Raw genomic sequence first — 21,116 nt, forward strand, 5'->3', positions numbered from 1 at the left:
GCGCCCACTGAGGCACGGCGGCGCCTCGACAGGCTGAGCGAGCGAGCCAGACTTCGCAAACGAGTCTGACTGTGGTAAGCCATCTTCTCTACTAAGAAGAGTCAAGGGGGGGCTCAGCGAGTCTCGCTTCTGTCGCTCCGCACAGCGCCGACCCCTACACGCAAGATACAGTCCCAGGTTTAAGCTCGGTGGGCGGAGCTTAAAGGTGGCGGGAGCTGCAATTGGTGGCTTCGAAGGCGCGGCGAGCGGGAGCGGCTGCCGGGGACTGAGACGGCTGGAGATGCGGGCCGGAAGGAAAGCCCCTGGCGGCAGAGGATCGGGCCCCGGAGGGTGCTGGGGACCGTGAGGAAGCCAGGTTCCAGGCCGCTCGGGCGACTCTGTCAAGACTGCCGCGCGTCCTAAGGCGCAGGATTCGCGCTTGGTCTCGGGCTGGGGGCCAGGAACCACGGCCGAAGCTGAGGTGAGAGGGGGCGGGGACGCTGGACCGGCCGTGACGTCACATCCGCCCATGGGGGGGCGGGGCCGGGGCTTACGTCGGCGCGTCGGCTCCGGGGCCCCGGCCGGGTTGTCACGTGGCGTGCCGCCGGTTCCGGCGGAGTTGGGGTTTTGTTTTGGTGGTTACCTCAAGTTGGTACCCTTCCTCTTCTTCCGTGCAGCCTCTCGCATTGCTCCTCAGGCTCCCTGTTGCCGCTCTTCTCGGGTGCAGAGCCACAGGAACGTTACGTAAAAGGGATCTTGTAATCCCGGCACTTCGAGAGGCCGAGGCCGAAGGACTGTCTGAGCCTAGGGTTTCGAGACCAGCCTGGGCAACTTGGCGAGACCTCGTCTCTGCAATAAAACAGGGCCCCCCAGTCCCAGCTACTCGGGAGGCTAAGGTAGAAGGATGGCCTGAGCCCAGCATGTCGAGGCTGCGGTGGCGTGAGCATGCCACTGCACTCCAGCCTGGGAGAGAGTGAGACTCCGACTCAAAAAAAAAAGTAGGGGAGGATCTTTTTTGTCATGCGTTTAGCACACTTATCTTGAGCACCTACTGTATGTTAGCCATTATGCTAAGGCCTCGGGAAGTACAAAGAAAGTTAAAAGGTGGTCACAGGGGAAACGTTTATTAAAGGAGCTTTCAGCTTAATGAGTGAGGTTGAGTGCGCTCTTGTCTTTCTACCAGATGTCTTTAGAATGACGTTCTGCAAACTTTACCCAGGATTAGTCATCTGATGTGCTGTTTAAAAATGCTAATTCTCGCGTGGCCCTGTAATCCCAGCGTTTTGGGAGGCGGGGGTGAGAGGATTGTCTGAACCCAGGAGTTCAAGACCCGCCTGGGTGGGCCACATGGTGAGACCCCGTCTCTACAACACATCAGAAAATTAACCGGATGTGGTGACGCTTGCCTGTGGTCCCAGCTACCTGGGAGACTGAGGTAGAAAGAGCTGAGCCCAGGAGATGGAGGCTGCGGTATTCCTGGTCGTGCCTCTGCACTCCAGCCTGGGCGACAGAGTGAGACTATGACACACACACACACACACACACACACACAAGCTAATTCTCAAGCCCTACATGCACCCTCCCTTCAGTTTAACTTGATAGAGCCCAGAAATCTTCATTTCAACAGCCCGCATTCCCCCTCAAGAGTTCTTAATAGAGGAAGTGCTGGTTTGAGTTTCACTAACTGTTGATCCCCTACTCCTTCCCAGGTTATCTCCTCAGGCATGTTGTTCTGCATGCATATAGTCCTTCATTTCATAAGTATTTATGAGGTTCCTATTAGATGATTCTTGAGCTTACTAGACTTACTACTGACCAGAGTTACACTGTTCTAGATTCTAGGGGCATAGCCACAACTAAAACAAGCAGTTCCCGCCCTGTAGCTCAATAAAATGTTGTAGAGACAATAAATAAAGATAAGTTCACATAATTCTGTAAAGACACTTAGCAATGGAAAATGGGGAAATAACTTTCGACTGGGTGGTCAGATTAAGTCTCTGAGGAAGAACTATCTAAGCTGAGACCTGAATCACAAGTTGCCAGAGTGAGTATGTGACGGAAGAACCTTGAAAGTGGGGTAACTGCAGGTACAGTAGCCCTTCTCCAGAGTTCATTCTGTGTCATAGGACTAAAGGCCAGTGTGGCTGGAGCTCAGAAAGCCAAGGAGAAGGAAGCAAGGGCCTTGTGGACCACTTGGCCTTGTAGACTCTAGTGAAGATTTTAGCCGGCCTTAAGACAGAATGGTCCTGTTTCCGAATGAGGAAACAAGTCAAACTCCATTCACAATCTGATTCTGATTCTGATTCTTAATTTAGCTACTTTTCTCTTTCTAAACAACTCCTAATCCTTTATCTTTGTCTTACTGTCATTTTCAGAATATTTTTTAAATACCTCAACTAACCATATCTTTTCAGAAGTAGACAGTGATAATAAATTATATTCAGTGTTCAACAAATAGAAACAAGTCACAGCCAGGATTCTTTTTATTTATTCATTTATTTTTGAGATGGAGTCTCACTCTGTCGCCCAGGCTGGAGTGCAGTGGCATGCTCACAACCACTGTAGCCTCAACCTGCTGGGCTCAGATGATCCTTCTTCCTCAGCTGAAACTACAGGTGAGTGCCACCATGCCCAGCTAATTTTTTGATTTATTGTAGTGCTGAGGTCTCACCATGTTCCTTGGGCTTTTCTCGAACCTCTGAGCTCAGGCAATCTTCTCGCCTCCGCCTCCCAAAGTGCTGGGATTACAGGTGTGAGCCCACGCGCCCGCCCAGAACCAGGATTCTTATAGGGGATACTCCTGTGTTTCTCCTTGGAAATTTCAGAGTTATGATGGAAGCATATGAAATTGGCAGACTGACCTCTGCCTTTTGTCTTAAATAGACACCAAGGTCTGTGTACACCTTCCTAGAAGATAAACTGTTAAGGGAAGTTAAAGTTTAGAGATAACCTGTTTAATCTTTGTTTAGAAATCCTGTTTGCTTTTTTGTTTTGTATTTAAAGAGAGAATGAGAAAGATGCCCATCAGTGTCCCTAAATGAGGTGGCAGGGTTGGTATCAGCCGTCGCCTTGGCCCACAACTTCTGCCCTGAGGAAATTAAGAAAAGGGTTCGAAACCTCCCTTCTCTATGGCACATCTTTCATACAGCTGCTACGTCACGCTCCTGGAGAGTACAGCCCCTGTCTGGTCTGTTACTGAGGGAGCCGCATGGGATTTGGAGCTCGAGCCCTTTTGAGCAATTGAAGAACCTCACCTTCAGACATGGGTAGGAAAAGGGAGTTAACAGCTCCTTGTTCACGGGCAGCTCATTAAAAGATAAAGAGCTCAGGGCATGGTGGCTCAAGCCTGTAATCCCAGCACTTTGGGAGGCAGAGGTGAGAGGATTGCCTGAGCTCAGGGATTCAAGACCAGCTTGAGCAGCATGGCAAGACTTCGCCTCTACAATAAATCAAAAAAATTAGCCAGGCATCGTGGCACATGCCTGTGCTTCCAGCTACTTGGAAGGCTGAGGCAGAAGGATCACCTAAGCCCAGTAGGTCAAGGCTGCAGTGGCCATGAGCGTGCCACTGCACTCCAGCCTGGGTGACAGAGTGAGACTCCAATTTTAAAAAAATAGAAAAAAAAGATAAAGAGACTACAGTCTCTCCATCTCCAGCTCTTCATGTGTCCTCTGAACTCAAATCCAACCGCTGACTCAGTATGTACACTTGGACTCTTACAGTTATCTTAAAATTTACAGGTTCAAAATGGAATGACAGAGTTCTTTCTTCTGTCCCCTTGCAGTCTTGATCATCTCTGCTACTAATAGCTTCATCTTTTGAGTTGCCTGAGGAAAACATTGGGTTCATCTTTGGTCCCTTATTTTGTCTCGTGCCCTACATCTAATCCCTCCAGAAACCCTGTGAGCTCCTCTTAAAAGTTCAGGCCGGGCTCAGTGGCTCAGCCTGTAATCTCGTGCTTTGGGAGGCCAAGGTAAGTGGATTTCCTGAGCCCCCGGGTTTGAGACCCGCCTGGGCAACTTGGCGAGACTTTATCTCTACACTAAATCAAAAAATTAGCCGAGCGTGGTAGGACGCACCTGTAGTTCCAGCTACTTGGAAGGCGGAGTGGGAGGATCGCCAGAACCCAGCAGGTCAAGGCTGCAGTGGCCGGGAGCGTGCCACTGCACTCCAGTCTGGGCAACAGTGAGACTCCAACTCAAAAAAATGTCTGTCCAGAACTCGACCTCTTCCCCTTTTATGGGTCCAGCATTACTTCAGTGACCTCGTCACAGCTTCATCTGCCTCCAGGGCTTCATTCTTGGCATAGTTGCCAAGTTGGTCCTGTTAGAAACCTAAGCAAGCACGTGTGCCGCCTCTGCTCATCACTTTGCAGGGTGGAAGCAACAGCCCACGCAGTGGTGGTCCTCAGGGCCCTCTGTGAGCTCTGACCAGGCCTCCGCTCTCTCCTCTTCTCTTACTGAAGGCCACCCCCTTCCTGTTCCTTAAAGGCCCCATCAGGCTCTCGCCTTAGGTCTTTTGCACTGGCTGTTCCCTCTGCCTGGAAAGCTTTTCCACCACATGGCTCCCTCTCCTGCAAGGATTGTCTTTCATGTCACCGCTCTGTGAGTCCTACTCTCTCCAACCCCTTCCCCAGCCCTCACCTCACTCCCACCTGCCTGACACAATTCCATTTTCTCCACAGCATTTCTCACTTGCAATATATTTTGTGGCTTTTACTATTGTCTCTCTCTCTCCCCTCACTGGAATAGCTGTTCCATACTGGAACGGGTTTTTGTCCTTTTTGCCAACAATATACCTATCCCCAGTGCCTAGAAAATTTCCTGGCATGCACAGGTGGTCAGTAATTGGTTCCATGAATTAGTGAATGACTGAATTATTTATATATCACTGTCATCAAAAGATTAGAATACTCTAGCCAAAAAGAAGCGATAGCACTAATTTTTTAAAACCCTAAAACATACTTGAATATACAACTTATGAGAAAATAATTAAATGCTCATACTGAAATTCTCTGACTGTAGAGTGACTGAAAAAAAGGTAAATATTTGGATGTTTGACTTACAAATCAACATCCCCGCTAAAAATGTGATGCTGAAAAATTTTGTATTTGGTCAATACTTTGTTGTGCTATTTTATTCTTGTTTTATTAAGGTGCCAAGGAGATGGATGAGACTGTTGCTGAGTTTATCAAGAGGACCATCTTGAAAATTCCCATATCTGAAATGATGACAGTCCTAAAAGCCTGGAATTTTTTGCCTGAAAATCAGCTGCAGACCATAAATTTTCGGCAGAGAAAGGAATCTGTCATTCAGCACTTGCTTCTGCTGTGTGAGGTAACAATGCTAAAAATGATTTAGTCCTGAACAATAACAAGGTGCCATCCCTTGGGGTTTTTCTTTCTTCTGTTTCTTAGTCCAGAAAAGATTAAGGCAAATGCTAAGCCATTCTTGATGTGATGTGGGCTATGTGCTACTACAGTGGAAAAGAAACTAATTTTTGGCCTGGCGCAGTGGCTCAGGCCTTGAATCCTAACTTTGGGAGGCCAGGTGGGAGGATTTGGGAGGAGCATAGCAAGACCTCATTTCTACAAAAAAAAATTAAAAAATTAGCCAGGTGTGGTAGCATGGGTCTGTAGTCCCAGCTACTTAGGAGGCTGAAGTGGAATTGCCTGAGCCCAGGAGTTCAAGGCTGCAGTGAACCATGATTGTTCCACTGCACTCTAGCCTGGGCAACACAGTGGGGCCCCAACTCAAAAAAAGAAAAGGAAAGAAACTAATTTTTAATTGCCTTTTTCGACTTATGAAGAATGCTTACAAATCAATAAGAAGGAATATCATTGGAGGAAAAAAACAATACAAGTTAAACTAATGAGCAGTATTCGAGGTCTGACAAGTATGCAGACTCCTTCAGAATACTCATTGCTGAATATCACTGCGGTCACCTTCGAAGTACTACCCTTGGGAAGCTATGCATCGGCTCCAGTGCCTAGTCCACCTATCATAGCAATTTTGGAACTCTTTCTGGAATGGCCATCAGAGCCATTGTTGTATTACCCTTGATATCCTGAATGTCAAGTCATTGGGGGCCAGCTCAGGTGAGTAGGGAGAGTGTTCCAATACAGTTACTTGTACAGTGCTGCCAACATAAGCGTATGGTGACAATTTGCTAACTTAATTGTCAGACCTCAACAAATAACCATGACAGCTCTGGTGGCCATTCCAGAAAAAGAGTTCCAAAATTGCTTCGATGGGTTGGCTAGGTGCTGGCATCATTGCACACCTTCCCAAGGGGAGTACTTTGAAGGTGACCGTAGTGATATTCAGCAATGAGGTATATAGCACTTTTTCTAGGATGATTCACAAATCTAATTGTTGGACCTCGTAATTTTAACCTATCCAATTGGCAAAGATGAAAATATAATAATACTCAGGTGTGCTGGCAAAGTTGTGAAGAAAGAGACCTCTTTCACATGTATTCATATATTTATTTGCTTTTTGTTTTAAAATGTTTTCAGCCTGGTGCAGTGACTCACATCTGTAATCCTAGCACTTTTAGAGACTTGAGCCCAGGAGTTCAAGAGCAGTCTAGGCAACATAGTGAGACCTTTTCTCTACAAAAAAATTAGCTGGGCATCATGGTACATGCCTATAGTCCCAACTACTCAGGAAACTGAGGCAGAATGATCACCTGAGTCCAAGAGGTTGAGGCTGCGGTGAGCTGTAAACATGCCACTGCACTCCAGCCTAGGTGACAGAGTGAGACCCCAACTCAAAAAAAAAACTGTTTTCAAGGATAGTACAAAGAATTCCCAAATTATGTTATATCCTTCCCTCATTCACTGTTAAATAAATAAACATTTTGAATTATCAGTATCACTTCTGGAAATTTATACTGAAAAAATTAAAAATAAGACAGTATATATAAGTAATATAAATATAGATATATATTTCATTATGTGAATAACTAAAAATGCTATAACTGTAGCATAGCTTTAAAAACAAAAAATTGAGCTGGGCTCGGTGGCTCAGCCTGTAATCCCACGCCTTTGGGAGGCTGAGATGAGTGGATTGCCTGAGCCCGTGGGTTCGAGACCCACCTGGGCAACTTGGCGAGACCTCATCTCTACAATAAATCAAAAATTAGCCAGGCGTGTACAGCCGCGCCTGTAATTCCAGCTACTTGGAAGGCTGAGGTGGAAGGATCGCCGGAGCCCAGCAGGTTGAGGCTGCGGTGGCCGGGAGTGGCCACTGCACTCCAGTCTGGGCAACAGAGTGAGACTCCAACTCAAAAAATAAATAAATAAATAAAAACAAAAAATTAGAAACAGCCATGTAGGAGATTGGATAAATAATAATGCATCCAATAACAAAATATTCTTCAGCCATTAAAAAGAATAAACAAGATCTTTGTGTACATCAAAAGAAACTACATAATATGCATACATGTAAATGTCTATGTAGAGAGCCATGGTTCTCAACTGGGGCAGTTTGGCCCCCCATGGGACATTTGGCAATGTGTGGATACATTTTTTGGTTGTCAAAACTACAGGAGCTGCTGGGCGTGGTGGCTCATGCCTGTAATCCCAGCACTTTGGGAGGCCGAGGTGAGAAGATTGCCCAAGCCCATGAGTTCAAGACCAGCCTGGGCAACTTGGCGAGATTCCGTCTCTACAATAAATCAAAAAATTAGCCAGGCGTGGTGGCACATGTCTGTGGTTCTAGCTACTTGGAAGGCTGAGGCGGAAGGATCACCTGAGCCCAGCAGGTCGAGGCTGTGGTGACCATGAGCGTGCCACTGCACTCCAGCCTGGGCAACAGAGTGAGATTCTGACTCAAACAAAACAAAAAACTGCAGGAGTGGAGTGCTATCAGCTTCTACTGGGTAGAGGCCAGGAGTGCTCCTTCACATCCTAAGACAGTCCCCCCAACAACACAGAATGATCTGACCTAAAACATCAACAGGACCGAGGTATTTTTACAAACAACACACCTATGAGACTAGTGCCCAGTTCTAGAAGCATTGTCTTTACTATTGTTAACACCCTCAAGAGTGCCAACTACACTGACTTCTAACAGCATGGATTCATTTTGCCTGCTTTTGTATTTTGTATAAGTTGAATCATACCTTATGGGGTTTTTTTGCCTCTGGCTTCTTTCACTCAACCTTATGGTTGTGATTTCCAGCCACGTTGTTGCATGCAGTAGGTTGTTCATTCTCAGTGCTGAATTCTGTTGTGTAAATATACAATTCACTTATCTACTCTACTGCTGATCAGCATTTTGGTTGTTCCAAGTGTTTGGCTATTATGAACATGATGCTACTTATCTTTTAGTGAACATAGGTACTCTTTTGTTTGGCATATACATGAGAATGGAGCTGCTGTTTTCTAGGATGTGCAGGATCTGCCTGTATTCAGCTTTGGTAGGTAGCACCAAGAGCTTTCCAAGGGCTTTTTCCCAGTTTCTACTCAGCAGCAGCATAGACTGCAGTCACTGGGTCAGTGAATACAATAATGTTAAACGTTGGTAGATAACACCAAACCATTGGCATAAGGAATTAGACAACATTGCACTCCCATCATCAACGTATGCAGGTTTAGCTCATTGGGTGTGGTAGTGTGTGCCTGGAGGTGGGAGGATTGCTTGGGTCCTGGAGTCCTAGGCTGTATACCAGTCAGGTGTCTGCACTAAGTTTGGCATCAATATGGTCACTTCCCAGGAGCAAGGGACCACCAGGTTGCCTAAGTAGAGTGAACCAGCCGAGGTCCGAGACACAGCAGAACAGAACTCCCATGCTGATCAGTAGTGGGATACTGCCTGTGAACAGCCACTGCACTCCAGCCTGAGCAACATAGTGAGATCCTAGCTCTTAAAAAAAAAAAAAGTTCAGCTCCGCATCCTTGCCGTAGTTTGATATTTTCTATCCTTCTCATTTTAGCCCTTGGGTAAGTATGTAGGGGTTTTTCACCATAATTTTAACTTGCATTTCCCTGATGACAAATGAAGTGAAGACCTATTTCATGTGCCTGTTGGTCATTGGATATTCTCTTTTGTGTTGTCTGTTTAATAATTTGCCCATTTTTCTATTGGATTATATTTTTATTGCGTCATCATCATTCTTCATGTAGTCTAAATCACTTATCTGTCAGATCAGTGTATTGTGAATATTTTCTCCCAATCTTTGTTTGCCTTTTCACTCTTTTAATGATGTCTTCTCATGGACAGAGGTGTGTCTAGCTTTTTATATTTCTAATCATAGTTTAATATTTTCCTGTAAAATATGGCAGATTAAGCAGGAATTTTTGCTATACTCTGCCAAAACCCAATAAAATAAACAATGAAGGGATTATTTTTGAGACACAAATCTGCAAGACCAGAGAGAGAAGACCACGGCAGATAACACAGGTCAACAAAATTTAGGATGCTAGAAAACAACAAGGGGTAGCTGAATTAGTAGAGCAGAGAAATTATAAATCTGACCACTTTCAATTCTCCATACTTCCAGAAAAGGAAAGAGAAGGGAGTACTTCCCAACTCATTCCATGGGGTCAGCATTCCCCTGACACCAAAACCAGAGAAATAGCATTACGAGGAAAGAAAACCACACATCAATAACTGTTATGAATATTGATACCATTAATCTCAGTAAAATTTTAGCAAATCCAATCCAATATATTAAGAAAGTAATATGTCATGACTAAATTGGAGTTCATCTTAGGAATATAAGGTTGGTTTGACATTTAAAAAGCAATCATTATATTTAATAATGGACTAGTTACAGTGGCTCACACCTATTATCCTGGCATTTGGGGAGGTTAAGGTGGGAAGACCTCTTGAGCTCAGGAGTTTGAGACCAGTCTGGGCAACATAATGAGACATCCATCTCTACAAAAAATTGTAAAAGCTAGCCAGACATGGTAGTGGTGTGCACCTGTAGTGCTAGCTACTCGGGAGGGTGAGGCAGGAGGATTGCTTTAGCCCAGGAGTTTGAGGTTGCAGTGAACTATGATCATGCCACTATACTCCAGCCAAAGCAATAGAGTGAGACTCTCTCTCAAAAAAATTCACTATATCAATAAATTTTTAAATATATATGATCATCTCTGTAGACACAGGAAAAGAATTTGATGAAATCCAACATCCACTCCTTAAAAAAAGTTAGCAGCTGAGCACAGTAGCTCAAGCCTGTAATCCCAGCACTTTGGGAGTCCAAGGCAAGAGGATTGCCTGAGTCCAGGGGTTAGAGACCAACCTGGGCAACATGGTGAGACCTCAACTGCACAATAAATCAAAAATTAGCTGGGCATGGTGGCGCACGTCTGTAGTTCCAGCTACTTGGAAGGCTGAGGCAGAAGGATCACCTGAGTCCAGCAGGTTGAGGCTGTGGTTGACCGTGAGCGTGCCACTGCACTCTAGCCTGAGTGACAGAGTGAGATTCTGACTCAAAAAAACCAAGACCTTAAGACAAGGATGTCTATTCTCGCCACTTCTATTCAGTGTTGGGTTGGAAGTTCTTGCTGGTGCAACCAAGCAGGAAAATTAGATAAAAGTCATGTAGACTGGAAAGGAAGAAGTAAAACTTTTTATTCACAGGTAACATGATCACCTATGTAAAAATTCTAGTGGAATTTGCAATTAAAAAGGAACTAGAACCAATAGGTTTAGCAAGGTCTCAAGTACATATATCTTTTGTGACAGCATCAAAAAGTATGAAATGCTTAGGGATACAACTGACGAGATATACAGAATCTATATACTGAATCCATAAACCACTACCGAGAGGAGTTAAAGACCTAAATAAATGGAGAGATGCACTGCGTTCATAGGTCAGAAGTCTTAATATTACTAAGATCTCAGACGGACATATGGATTTGGTGCAGTCACAATCAAAAATTGTGGGGGTAGGGTTTTTGTGGAAATTGACCTGCTGATTCAGAAATTCATAAGTAAATGTTAAAAGGCCAATAGTTAAAGTAAGTTTGAAAAAGATAAAAGTTAGAGAACTAAGACTACACGAATCAAGATATCTTATAAAGCTAGTTATCAGTACAATGTGTGTCTTAGTCCATTTTGTATTGCTATAACAGAATACCAGAGTAGGTAATTTATGGGAAAGGGACAGAGGAAGGAAGGGAGGGAAGGAGAGGAGAGAGAGCAAGAACATGTACAAACAGGCAGAAGAGGCAAAACATCCTTTTCTCAGGAACCCACTCCCATGATCATGGCATTAGCACACTCGTGAGGGCTCTGTCTAATCACCTCTTAAAGATCCCTGTTGAATTGGGGATTCCTTTGGAGGGACACCCTCTAACCATACATAGTAGGGTGGTGTTGGTATACAGATAGACAAATAAATCAAAGTAATAAAATAGGCTCCAGAAGTTGACCCACAGATTATATGGTTGACTAATTTTTTACAAAGCTACAAAGAACAATTCTGTGAAGGAAGGATAATCTTTTCAACCAATGGTGTTGCAATAATTGCATACCCATATCTAAAACAATGAAGTTCAATCTGTCCTCAATACCATATAAAAAACTAACTCAAAATGGATCCAAGACCCGCATATATGTAAAATTATAAAACATGTAAAAGAAAACAGGAGGAGCCGGACTCGGTGGCTCAGCCTGTAATCCCGCGCCTTTGGGAGGCTGAGGTGAGTGGATTGCCTGAGCCCGCGGGTTCGAGACCCGCCTGGGCAGCGAGACCTCATCTCTACAATAAATGCAAAAATCAGCCGGGCATGGTAGCGCATGCCTGTAATTCTGGCTACTCGGAAGGCTGAGGCGGAATGATCGCTGGAACCCAGCAGGTTGAGGCTGCGGTGGCCAGGAGCGGCCACTGCACTCCAGTCCGGGCGACAGAGTGAGACTCCAACTCAAAAAAAAATAAAGAAAAAGAAAACAGGAGGAAATTTTTATGACCTTGGACTAGGCAAATATTTGTTAGTTACAACACCAGAAACACAATATTTAGAATTTTAAAAAAATTGATAAATGGCACTTCATCAAAATGAATGTTTGTGTCTTTGAAAGCTACTATTAAAAGAATGAAAAGGTAAGCCACATACTAGTAAACTATTTCTAAGTAATTATCTAATTCAGAATTTGTATCTAGAATATATTTTTTTAAATCCTTAATAGATAATAATAAGAAAACATCTCAACTAAAAAAATGAGCAAGATATTTGATTGAACATACACTTCCTCAAAGAAGATATATGGGTGGTGGATAAACATGAAAAGATGCTCTAAATTATTAGTCATTAGAAAAATGCAGTTAATAAAACAGCAATTCAAAGTACTATTTAAAAAAAGAAAAATGCACAACAAAACCACAATGAGAGCCGGGTACAGTGGCTCATGCCTGTTATCCCAGCATTTTGGGAGGCCAAGGTGAGAGTATTGCCTGAGTCCCGGGGTTCAAGGCCAGCTTGGGCAACATGGCAAGACCTCATCTCCAATAAATCAAAAAATTAGGCAGGTGTGGTGGCACTCACCTGTGGTTTCAGCTACTTGGAAGGCTGAGGCAGAAGAATCGCCTGAGCCCAGCAGGTCGAGGCTGCGGTGTCTGTGAGTGTGCCACTACACTCCAGCCTGGGCAACAAAGTGAGACTCTGACTCAAAAAACAAAACAAAACAAAAAAACAATGAGGCCAAGTGCAGTGGCTCATTCCTGCAAATTCAACACTTGGGGAGGTTGAGGTAGGAGTTCTTGAACTCTCTTGAGGCCAGAGTTCAAGACCAGCCTGGGCAATATGTATAGCAAGACCTTATAAACACACACACACATTCACACAATAAGATATCCCAACACACTTATTAAGATAGCTACCACTTAAAATATTGATCAGACTGAGATGTGGAGAAACTAGTGCTCTTATAGAAAGCTGATAGGAATATTAAAAGGTACAGCCATCTTAGAAATCAGTTTAGTAAGAAAGGTTATGCTAAGCACGGTGGTTTACGCCTATAATTCCAGCATTTGGGGAGGTGGAGGCAAGAGGATTGCATGAGCTCACGGGTTTGAGACCAGCCTATGCAACTTGGTGAGACCTTGTCTCTATAATAAATCAAAAAAAAAAAAAAAAAAGTAACTGGGCATGGTGGCGCGTGTCTGTAGTTCCAGCTACTTGGAAGGCTGAGACGGAAGTATCACCTGAGCCCAGCAGGTCAAGGCTGTGGTGGCCGTGAGCATGCCACTGAACTCCAGCCTAGGCGACAGAATGAGACTTCGACTCAAAAAAAAAAAAGGACTACATTTCTTAAAAGGTTAAGATGTATATCTCCTATGTGATTCAGCCATTCCCCTTACAGGAATTTACTGAAGATGAAATGAAAACGTGACCTCACAGACATGTATGCTAATATTCATAAGCAACATTATTCACAATAGCCCCAAACTGGAAACAATCCAAATGTCCATCAGCAGATAAATGGATAAATAAATTGTGATGTGTCCATGCAATAGACGGCTACTCAGCAATAGAAATGAATGAACTATTCATAGCTGCAAAAATATGGACTATTCACAATAGCCCCAAACTGGCAACAGTCCAAATGTCCATCAGCAGATAAATGGATAAATAAATTGTGATGTGTCCATGCAATAGACGGCTACTCAGCAATAGAAATGAATGAACTATTCATAGCTGCAAAAATATAGCATAAAAAAATAATTATGCTGAGTAAAAGAAGCCAAACAAAAAATATATACTGATGTTAATGTTCATATAAAACTCTAGGAATGCAGACAGATCTTTGTGACAGAAAGCAGATCAGTGGTTGCCTCAGGACCAGGGATTGGGAGGAAAAGAGGTGGGGACCAAAAAAGGTGGAAGAGGGGAGAAAAAAGGGGAGTGAGAAAGTTTGATGGGGGGGCACTGATGGATATGGTCACTGTCTTAATTGTGGTGATGGTTTCATGGGCATAAGTCAAAACATCCAACGGGGCCGGGCATGGTGGTTCATGTCTGTAATCCCAGCACTTTGGATGGCCAAGGCGAGAGGATTGCCTGAGCCCAGGCGTTCAAGAACAGCCTGGGCAACATGGGGAGACCTCACCTCTACAATAAATCAAAAAATTAGCTGGGCGTGGCGGCCCATGCCTGTAGTTACAGCTATTTAGAAGGCTGAGGTGGAAGGATCACCTGAGCACAGTAAGTAGGTCAAGGCAGCAGTGCACGTGAGCATGCCACTGCACTCCAGCCTGGGTGATAGAATGAGACTCCAACTCGAAAAAAAAAAATCAAACTGTATACTTTTAATATGTGCAGTTTAAGGTCTGATAATTACACCTCAGTAAAGTTGATTTTTTTTTTTTAACCCAAAAGTTAAAAAAGTGTTGAGTGAGGAATAAATTGTGGGAGAATGGTTGTGAGTGTCTGGACTGAGATGTGAATCAGAAAGGCAGAATCTGTTGGTTAATAGAACATGGAACGAGACAGATTGTCAGTGAACACGGGGAGCGTGCCTGTAGCCTGTTCTAACCAATCCTAAAGTGTGTTCTAAATAGGTTAGGACCAAACCTATCACCACAGTTACTGAGCAATTTATTCTCTCTTTCAGGAAAAGTGTGCAAGCATCAATGACGCGGCCCTTTTAGACATCGTTTGTAAGTTTTGGCGATTTGTATTTACACTTCACTCATCAGTTTCAGCAGAGGCAATTTTATATGTAAAGCCTCAGATTCTAGAGTTGAGGAGACCTGGTTTCAGATCCTAGTTCTGTAACCTAGCAGTCATGTGCCCTTTGTCAAGTTTTCGCCTTTCTAAGCCTTACTCCTAGTAAAGTGGAAATAATAGTACAGTGCCTACTTGACAGGAGTGCTGCACGAATTAAATGAGATAATGCCTAAAAAACTCTTAGCACAGTAACTGGCACATCATAAGCACAAAATAAATATTTGTTGGACTTTGTGTTACCGACAGTTCCTGACTTACGATGGTTTAACTTAAATTTTTCAACTCTACGCTGATATGAAAGTCATGCTCGTTCAGCAGAAACTGGAGTTCAAGTTCTCATATAACCATCCTGTTTCTTACTCTCAGTACAGTATTCAATAAATTACATGAGATAGTCATACTTTATTGCACAATACCCTTTTTGTTCGATGATTTTGCCCAACTGTAGGCTAACACACAAGTTCTAAGCACATTTAAGGTAGGCGAGGCGAAGCTATGGTGCTCCTTAGGTTAGTTGTATTAAGTGCATTTTGACTTAAAGATATTTTCAAATTACAATGGATTTATTGGGACATAGCCCCATCATAAGTCAAGAAGCATCTGTGTTACTATTACAGAGTTTGGAAATGCGTATGTTTCTGAAACTGTGTTCCCATTACAGTGTAACTTCTGACCTATCCTCCCTTCCATTTCTTTGACTTTTTTTGTGTGTGTCTGGCTTTCCTCTCTTAGTTTTTCAAGATGCCTATTTTTTTCATCAGGAGGCAACATAGTATAGGGACTAAGAACACAGGCTCAGGGGCTGGATTTCTTGAGTTGGTTTCACCATTGCTTCCCTGTGAGCCCTGAGGAGGTGTCTAACATCTCTGTGCCTTGGTATTATCATTTGATAAATCTGTAGTCATGATAATACTACATAAGGTTATGGTGAGGTGTAGTAATGATAATACTACATAAGGTTATGGTAAGTGCTTAGAGCAGGGCCTGGATTTACTAAGTGTTATCATTATATATTAGCTGTTTTCTGTAACCTGGAAGAGTAACAACATCTGCTTTATGAATACTTGGCTCCAACCATGACACAGCTGAATCTATTGAGTGTGCCTGCCTCTGTTTAGTTTGTCTCCTTCTCGGTGACTGAATTCTCTCTAAGGCGTAAAAGGTGGATCCACACAGTTTCCATTTCTCACGCATTAATTCAGATGTTCATTAAGCATTCACTGTGTGCCAGTATGCAAGGCACTGGTGAGCAAGACAGCCGATTCATACGCACTCGGAGGTCACAGTCAGCTTGAGAGAGATTGGTCCGTTAATCACTCAAATACACAATAGTAAGTGCTCCGAAGGAGAAGAAGAAAGGGTTCCTGAGAGCACAGTGGAAGCTGCTCTGCTGTGGGGGTTTAGGAAAGACCTCCTTAAGGAGATGTCTTTTGAGCCAATGTCCACAGGCGGAGGTGGCAATAACTGGGCTCTGGAGAGAAGGAGGCTAAGGAGTGGGAGGGGCAAGGCGCAGGTGTGAGCGGGTGGGAGGGAGTATGCCCAGGGCAGAGAAGGGCCACAGGAAGCTCCGTGCTGCAGAAGAAGGGTCAAGGGGTGGGGGCGGGGCCGAGAGGCCCCTGGGAGGATTGCAGTCTTCATCCGAAGAATCATGAAAGCCTTTGAAGGGTTATGAACAGAAAAGAATTAGGTGCTTGTTCTTGGAAGCATCACTCTGGTTACAGTGTAGAGAGGATGGGGAGAGACCTGTTGGAGGTCCATGCAAGAAAGGACTGACCTGGGGGAGGCTGGAAAGGGGGTGGGGGCCAAGGAATATATAGACTCTAACTGAAGGGGACTGCCTGCAGAGTGGTGGGGAGAGCACACATGGCTCAGCAGTGAGACTTAGAGAGGGAGCACATGTGTCACAAGGTCATGGGCTAGTCTAGGACATGTTGTATTTGAGATCATAAATATCTTCATTTGTATTTAAGTCCTTGACATTTATTTTATGAATTTTCAGATAATGAAGTTTAATGGAATTATTAACAACAAAAAGTTTTCATTTGTGTTGTTGTTACACCAGCCTTACTCAGAGACTAATTAGCAGGCCATCTCAACTCTCCAAAACACAGAGCCAAGGAAGAAAGTACCAGAAGAAAGCAAAAAGTTTGGGATGCTGTCTCTAGAACCAGCATTACACTGCCTGCTTACACCTGCGTTAGACAAAACCAGAGAATCAATTGCGTGGCCTGTCACCATAAATGGGACAGGAGTCGGGTTGACAGGAACACTCAGGCACCAAAAAGAAAAGATACTGAACCTAAGGAAGGACAAGAAAAGTATTAAGGTGCCCCTGAGTGTTGGGGCCAACGGTCCCTCTTTATGGAATGTGGAAAACCTAGTTTGACTAACCCTGAATGGTACCCCCACACCTTTAAAATAAAAAATTTTAAAAAATAAATATAACACTTGGGGGGAAAAAAGAAAACCTAATTTGAAGTCCAGGAGTACAGAGAGGTGAACAAAGGAATGGAGAGAGGTCAGTGTGAGCCTGGTAGTTTTAAACCAGAAGGATGATGGAATATTGCTGAGTTTGCTAACCTCCTAGGTTCATTTCCACTCCAGGATGCTCTTAAGTTTGTAACTCCTGAGGGTGTTTTCTATGTCACATATTTATTCATTCATTTGTCAAACATGAAGCCAAGTGAAGTGATATCGTGCAGGTTGAGTGAAGTGCAGCCTGAGCAACATAGTGAGACCCTGTCTCTAAAAAATATATGAAGCCGGGCATGGTAGCTCAAGAATCCCAGCACTTTGGGAGACCTAGGCGAGAGGATTGTCTGAGCCCACAGGTTGTCCAGCAGGTCAGCGCTGGGGTGCCGTGAGCGTGCCACTGCACTCCAGCCTGGGCGATGGAGTGAGACTCCAACTCATAAATAAATAAATAAAATATATGTACACATACACACACTCTTTGAGTTTTTGCTTTATTCCAAGCAGTTAAGTTTAAGCCTGGGAATAGAACAGGGAGCACGTCCCTCATTTCCATGAGAATCTAGTCGGGGGGACAGGCAGTATAGAGATGAGCATCTAGACATGTAATGTGACATCAGCTAGTGACAGGTCCTCTCATGGGGACTGAAGCAGGGCAGTGGGTGTGAGGTGATAAGGATGGGCCACTCTGAGAGGAGAGCAGAATGAGGTGGAGGACGGTGTGTGAGGACCGTGAGGAAGAGGCTCTGGGCACATGTCGATCATGAGGAGCACAGCGTGCCTTGTCGTGCCTGACAAATGTAGAGCAGACTTATGTGGAAATAGAATGAATGTGCTAACATAAGCATAAATGCTAAAATCAAATGGAACCATATTAGGTAGGTCAAATTGAGGAACCATGATTTGTTTTTCTGAAGTAAATTTAATCCAACCACTGCACTCCAGCCTGGGCAACAAAGTAAGATTCCAACTCAAAAAGAAAAAGAAAAAAAAGGTTTTTTAATTAATCCAGTTCAGTTTATATTTTGAATGCAAATCTGTATAACCTAATTTGCAAATTACTGTTATTTTCCCCAGTTTAAAATTATTAAAAATATCCAACTATAGGCATATTATGTCAAAGTTCTATGATCTCATACAAAGTAGTAATCCCTTCTTCCCTCTCCCAGGTACTCAAGTTCATCGGCATAAGAAAATTTGGGATGTTTTTCGCATGAGTAAAGAACCAGGTAATAGTTTCCATTTTAAATTGGACATTTATATTTGATATTTCAGCAATTTAAAAATAAATGACAGTATATTCCTCTAAAATCTCTATTCTTTCCAAATGAAGTGGTTATTTGTTACTCACCTAGGAAATATGAGAATTAGATTTGTGGTACCTTGTCAGAGGTACTAGCATTGCCTTTGTGTAATTTGATCATTACTGCTCTGCAATTATGCAAAATGCCTAGTTTCAGGGTTCGTTTGTAAATATATTTTTAGAAGACATAGTTCCCTTAATTTTTCTTTTTTTTTTTTTTCACTTTTACAGGTGATGATGTTGACCTTTTTGATATGAATCAGTTCAAAAGTTCATTTAAGAAAGTTCTTCAGAGAGCATTAAAAAATGTAAGAATAGAATTCACCTGAATCTACATGAAATTCAATTTAATGACATGTGTACACTTAAAATTTGCTACTGTCTTGTGTCCTTATTTGTAAGAAATCCAGTTAGTAAATATTCTGTTCTGTTCTATTCCCTACGAAAGGTATACTCTAAATGTAATAACTATTTCCCTCTCCTCCCACGTGTCCATTCAGGACCCAATGCCTCTTTCTTATAAGCAGTGCCTTGTAAGAGCTCTCTGCAGTCATAGAAATGTTCAGTATTGGCCCTGTCCAGTACACTAGTAGCTACATGTGGCTACTACACATTTAACATGTGACTAGTGTGACTGAGCAGCTGAATTTTTAATACTATTTAACTTTAATGAATTTAAGTGTAATAGCCACATGTGGCTAGTGGTTCCTGTAATGGTCAAAGCAGCTCTGAAGCCCCCTTCATTTTACAGGTGTTTTTGCTTTTGTAATATGAAACAAAGACACTATTCAGAATAAGACCATCTTCCATGCAAGCCAGCAGAGGCCAGTACCTGATGGGGCTCACGCTCTGCTCACTCAGAAAATCAGACCACTCTGTGCCAATGGCCCCTAGACAGGGGAGACTTCCTTGTCTGATGCACCCAGGGAATTTGGAAAAGCAGCTAAATAAAGAGTAGGCAAAGTTTGCTAGTGCCAGCAGCACCAAAACAACCCACTTTTCCTGGAGTAAAACCCTAGAGGGAAGAAGTACAGAGGCGTGGGCAAGCCAAGTGCACCCGTCTCAATTCCTCCTAGCCAGGATCAGAGCTCCAAGAGGGAGCTAAAGCAGAGGTGAGCTGGAAATTCCAGACCCCTGGGCAATTAGCAGTTTAGAAAGGTCTGCATCTTATCCATGAAATGGAAACCAAATGCAACTTCCTGTAGTCTCGTCATATAACATCCCTTTAGAGTAGTTTTTAGTTTCTGAGCTAAAAGTGCATAAAGGCATTAGGATTATTATATTTTTAAGCCTATTATTACATAGAAATCTTACTATTTCTATAGTGTACCCAAGGTCTGTGCCAGCTGCTAAAAAAGCATCATTATAAAACTGGTATCTTGGCCAGGCTCGGTTGCTCACATCTGTAATCCCAGTACTTTGGGAGGCTGAGGCAAAAGAATTGCCTGAGCCCAGAAGTTTGAGACCAGCCTGAGCAACATGGTGAGACCTCATCTCTGCAAAAAATTAAAAATTAAAGTTAAAAAACAGGTATCTCATCTGTAAGGCTGCCTTATTTCATAAACTCTTATAGGTGAAGGAACAGTGTTCAGGGCACACCCAAGAAATGATTGAAAAACGTTGATGTCGTATGCTGATTGTAGCTTTTGAAAAAATTATTTTCTTTCAGAAAACTTTGAAAAGCAAAAATATGTCTTTAAAAACAATGTTTCCAAAGATTTCCAAAACACTATCAGGAAAAGTAGGAGAAAAAACTGCTAGGTCTCAACCCACCTATAACGTTATAGTAACATTGTGTACTCCTAAAAACACCTGTATTTAGTGCCACAATGATATATTAATTAGAAAACCTGAATCTTTTTTTAAAATAAGGTGACAGTCAGCTTCAGAGAAACAGAAGAGAATGAGGTCTGGATTCGAGTCGCCTGGGGCACACATTATACGAAGCCACAGCAGTACAAACCGACTTACGTGGTGTATTACCCCCAGACGCCATATGTCTTCACCTCTTCCAGGCTGACACGCAATATAACCTTGCTGGGTCAGGTAGAGAACAAATTATGATAAGCTATAATATTTTATTATTATCTCAAAGGTCTGTGTAAGTGTAAAGTGTTCAATAAGCATTTGATGTAGAATTACCACATTTAATCCTTGTTCTCCGAAAATAAGTAATAGAGTGTTGTATCTACAAGTGGGAATGTGGCATATGATATTGTAGAGCTGTTCTTTATTGTCTCTTAATTTAGAAGTAATGAATGCTTAATATAAGAAATGTGGCTAGGCACAGAGCCTCTAATCCTAACACTTTGGGAGGCTGAGATGGGAGAATCACTCAAGATCCTGTCTCAACAAGAAAAAAAAATTTTTTTTAATTAGCCAGGCATGGTGGAGTGCCTGTAGTTCTGGCCACACTAGAGGCTGAGGCAGGAGGATTGCTTGAGCCCAGGAGTTCAAGGCTACAGTGAACTATGATTACACCATTGCACTTCTGCCTAGGCCACAGAGAGAGAGAGAGACCCTGTCTCAAAAAAAAACTATACACACACACGAAGGAGAACCCCAAAAAAACCCAGAATTTATTTTTTTAAATTGTGTATTTATTCTTACATGTTTAAACTTCAGTCATCTTCAAAGTACTCTCCATTTGATGCAGTATACCTATCAAGATGCTTT

At 43.1% G+C, this 21,116-nt stretch overlaps 1 protein-coding gene across 4 annotated transcripts in view; it reads left to right on the forward strand.

Moving 5' to 3' along the window:
• The first annotated feature begins 267 nt into the window (after positions 1–267).
• CENPN (centromere protein N) overlaps positions 268–21,116 on the forward strand; it is a 30,528-nt gene continuing 9,679 nt past the window's right edge. For 2 of the 4 annotated variants that reach the window (XM_021716034.1, XM_008064972.1), the window contains exons 1-6: positions 268–460; positions 5,134–5,315; positions 14,550–14,595; positions 18,307–18,366; positions 18,672–18,748; positions 20,313–20,486. In XM_021716034.1, the coding sequence (XP_021571709.1) occupies positions 5,145–5,315; positions 14,550–14,595; positions 18,307–18,366; positions 18,672–18,748; positions 20,313–20,486 (528 nt within the window). In that variant the 5' untranslated portion in view covers positions 268–460; positions 5,134–5,144. Of the gene's footprint in view, positions 461–3,874; positions 3,953–5,133; positions 5,316–14,549; positions 14,596–18,306; positions 18,367–18,671; positions 18,749–20,312; positions 20,487–21,116 lie in introns of those variants that run through there. The other 2 variants (XM_021716033.1, XM_008064973.1) reach the window with 2 other exon arrangements.

Source organism: Carlito syrichta, unplaced genomic scaffold (genome assembly GCF_000164805.1).
Source record: "Carlito syrichta isolate Samal-C Ts95f unplaced genomic scaffold, Tarsius_syrichta-2.0.1 Scaffold308119, whole genome shotgun sequence".
NCBI lineage: Eukaryota > Metazoa > Chordata > Mammalia > Primates > Tarsiidae > Carlito > Carlito syrichta.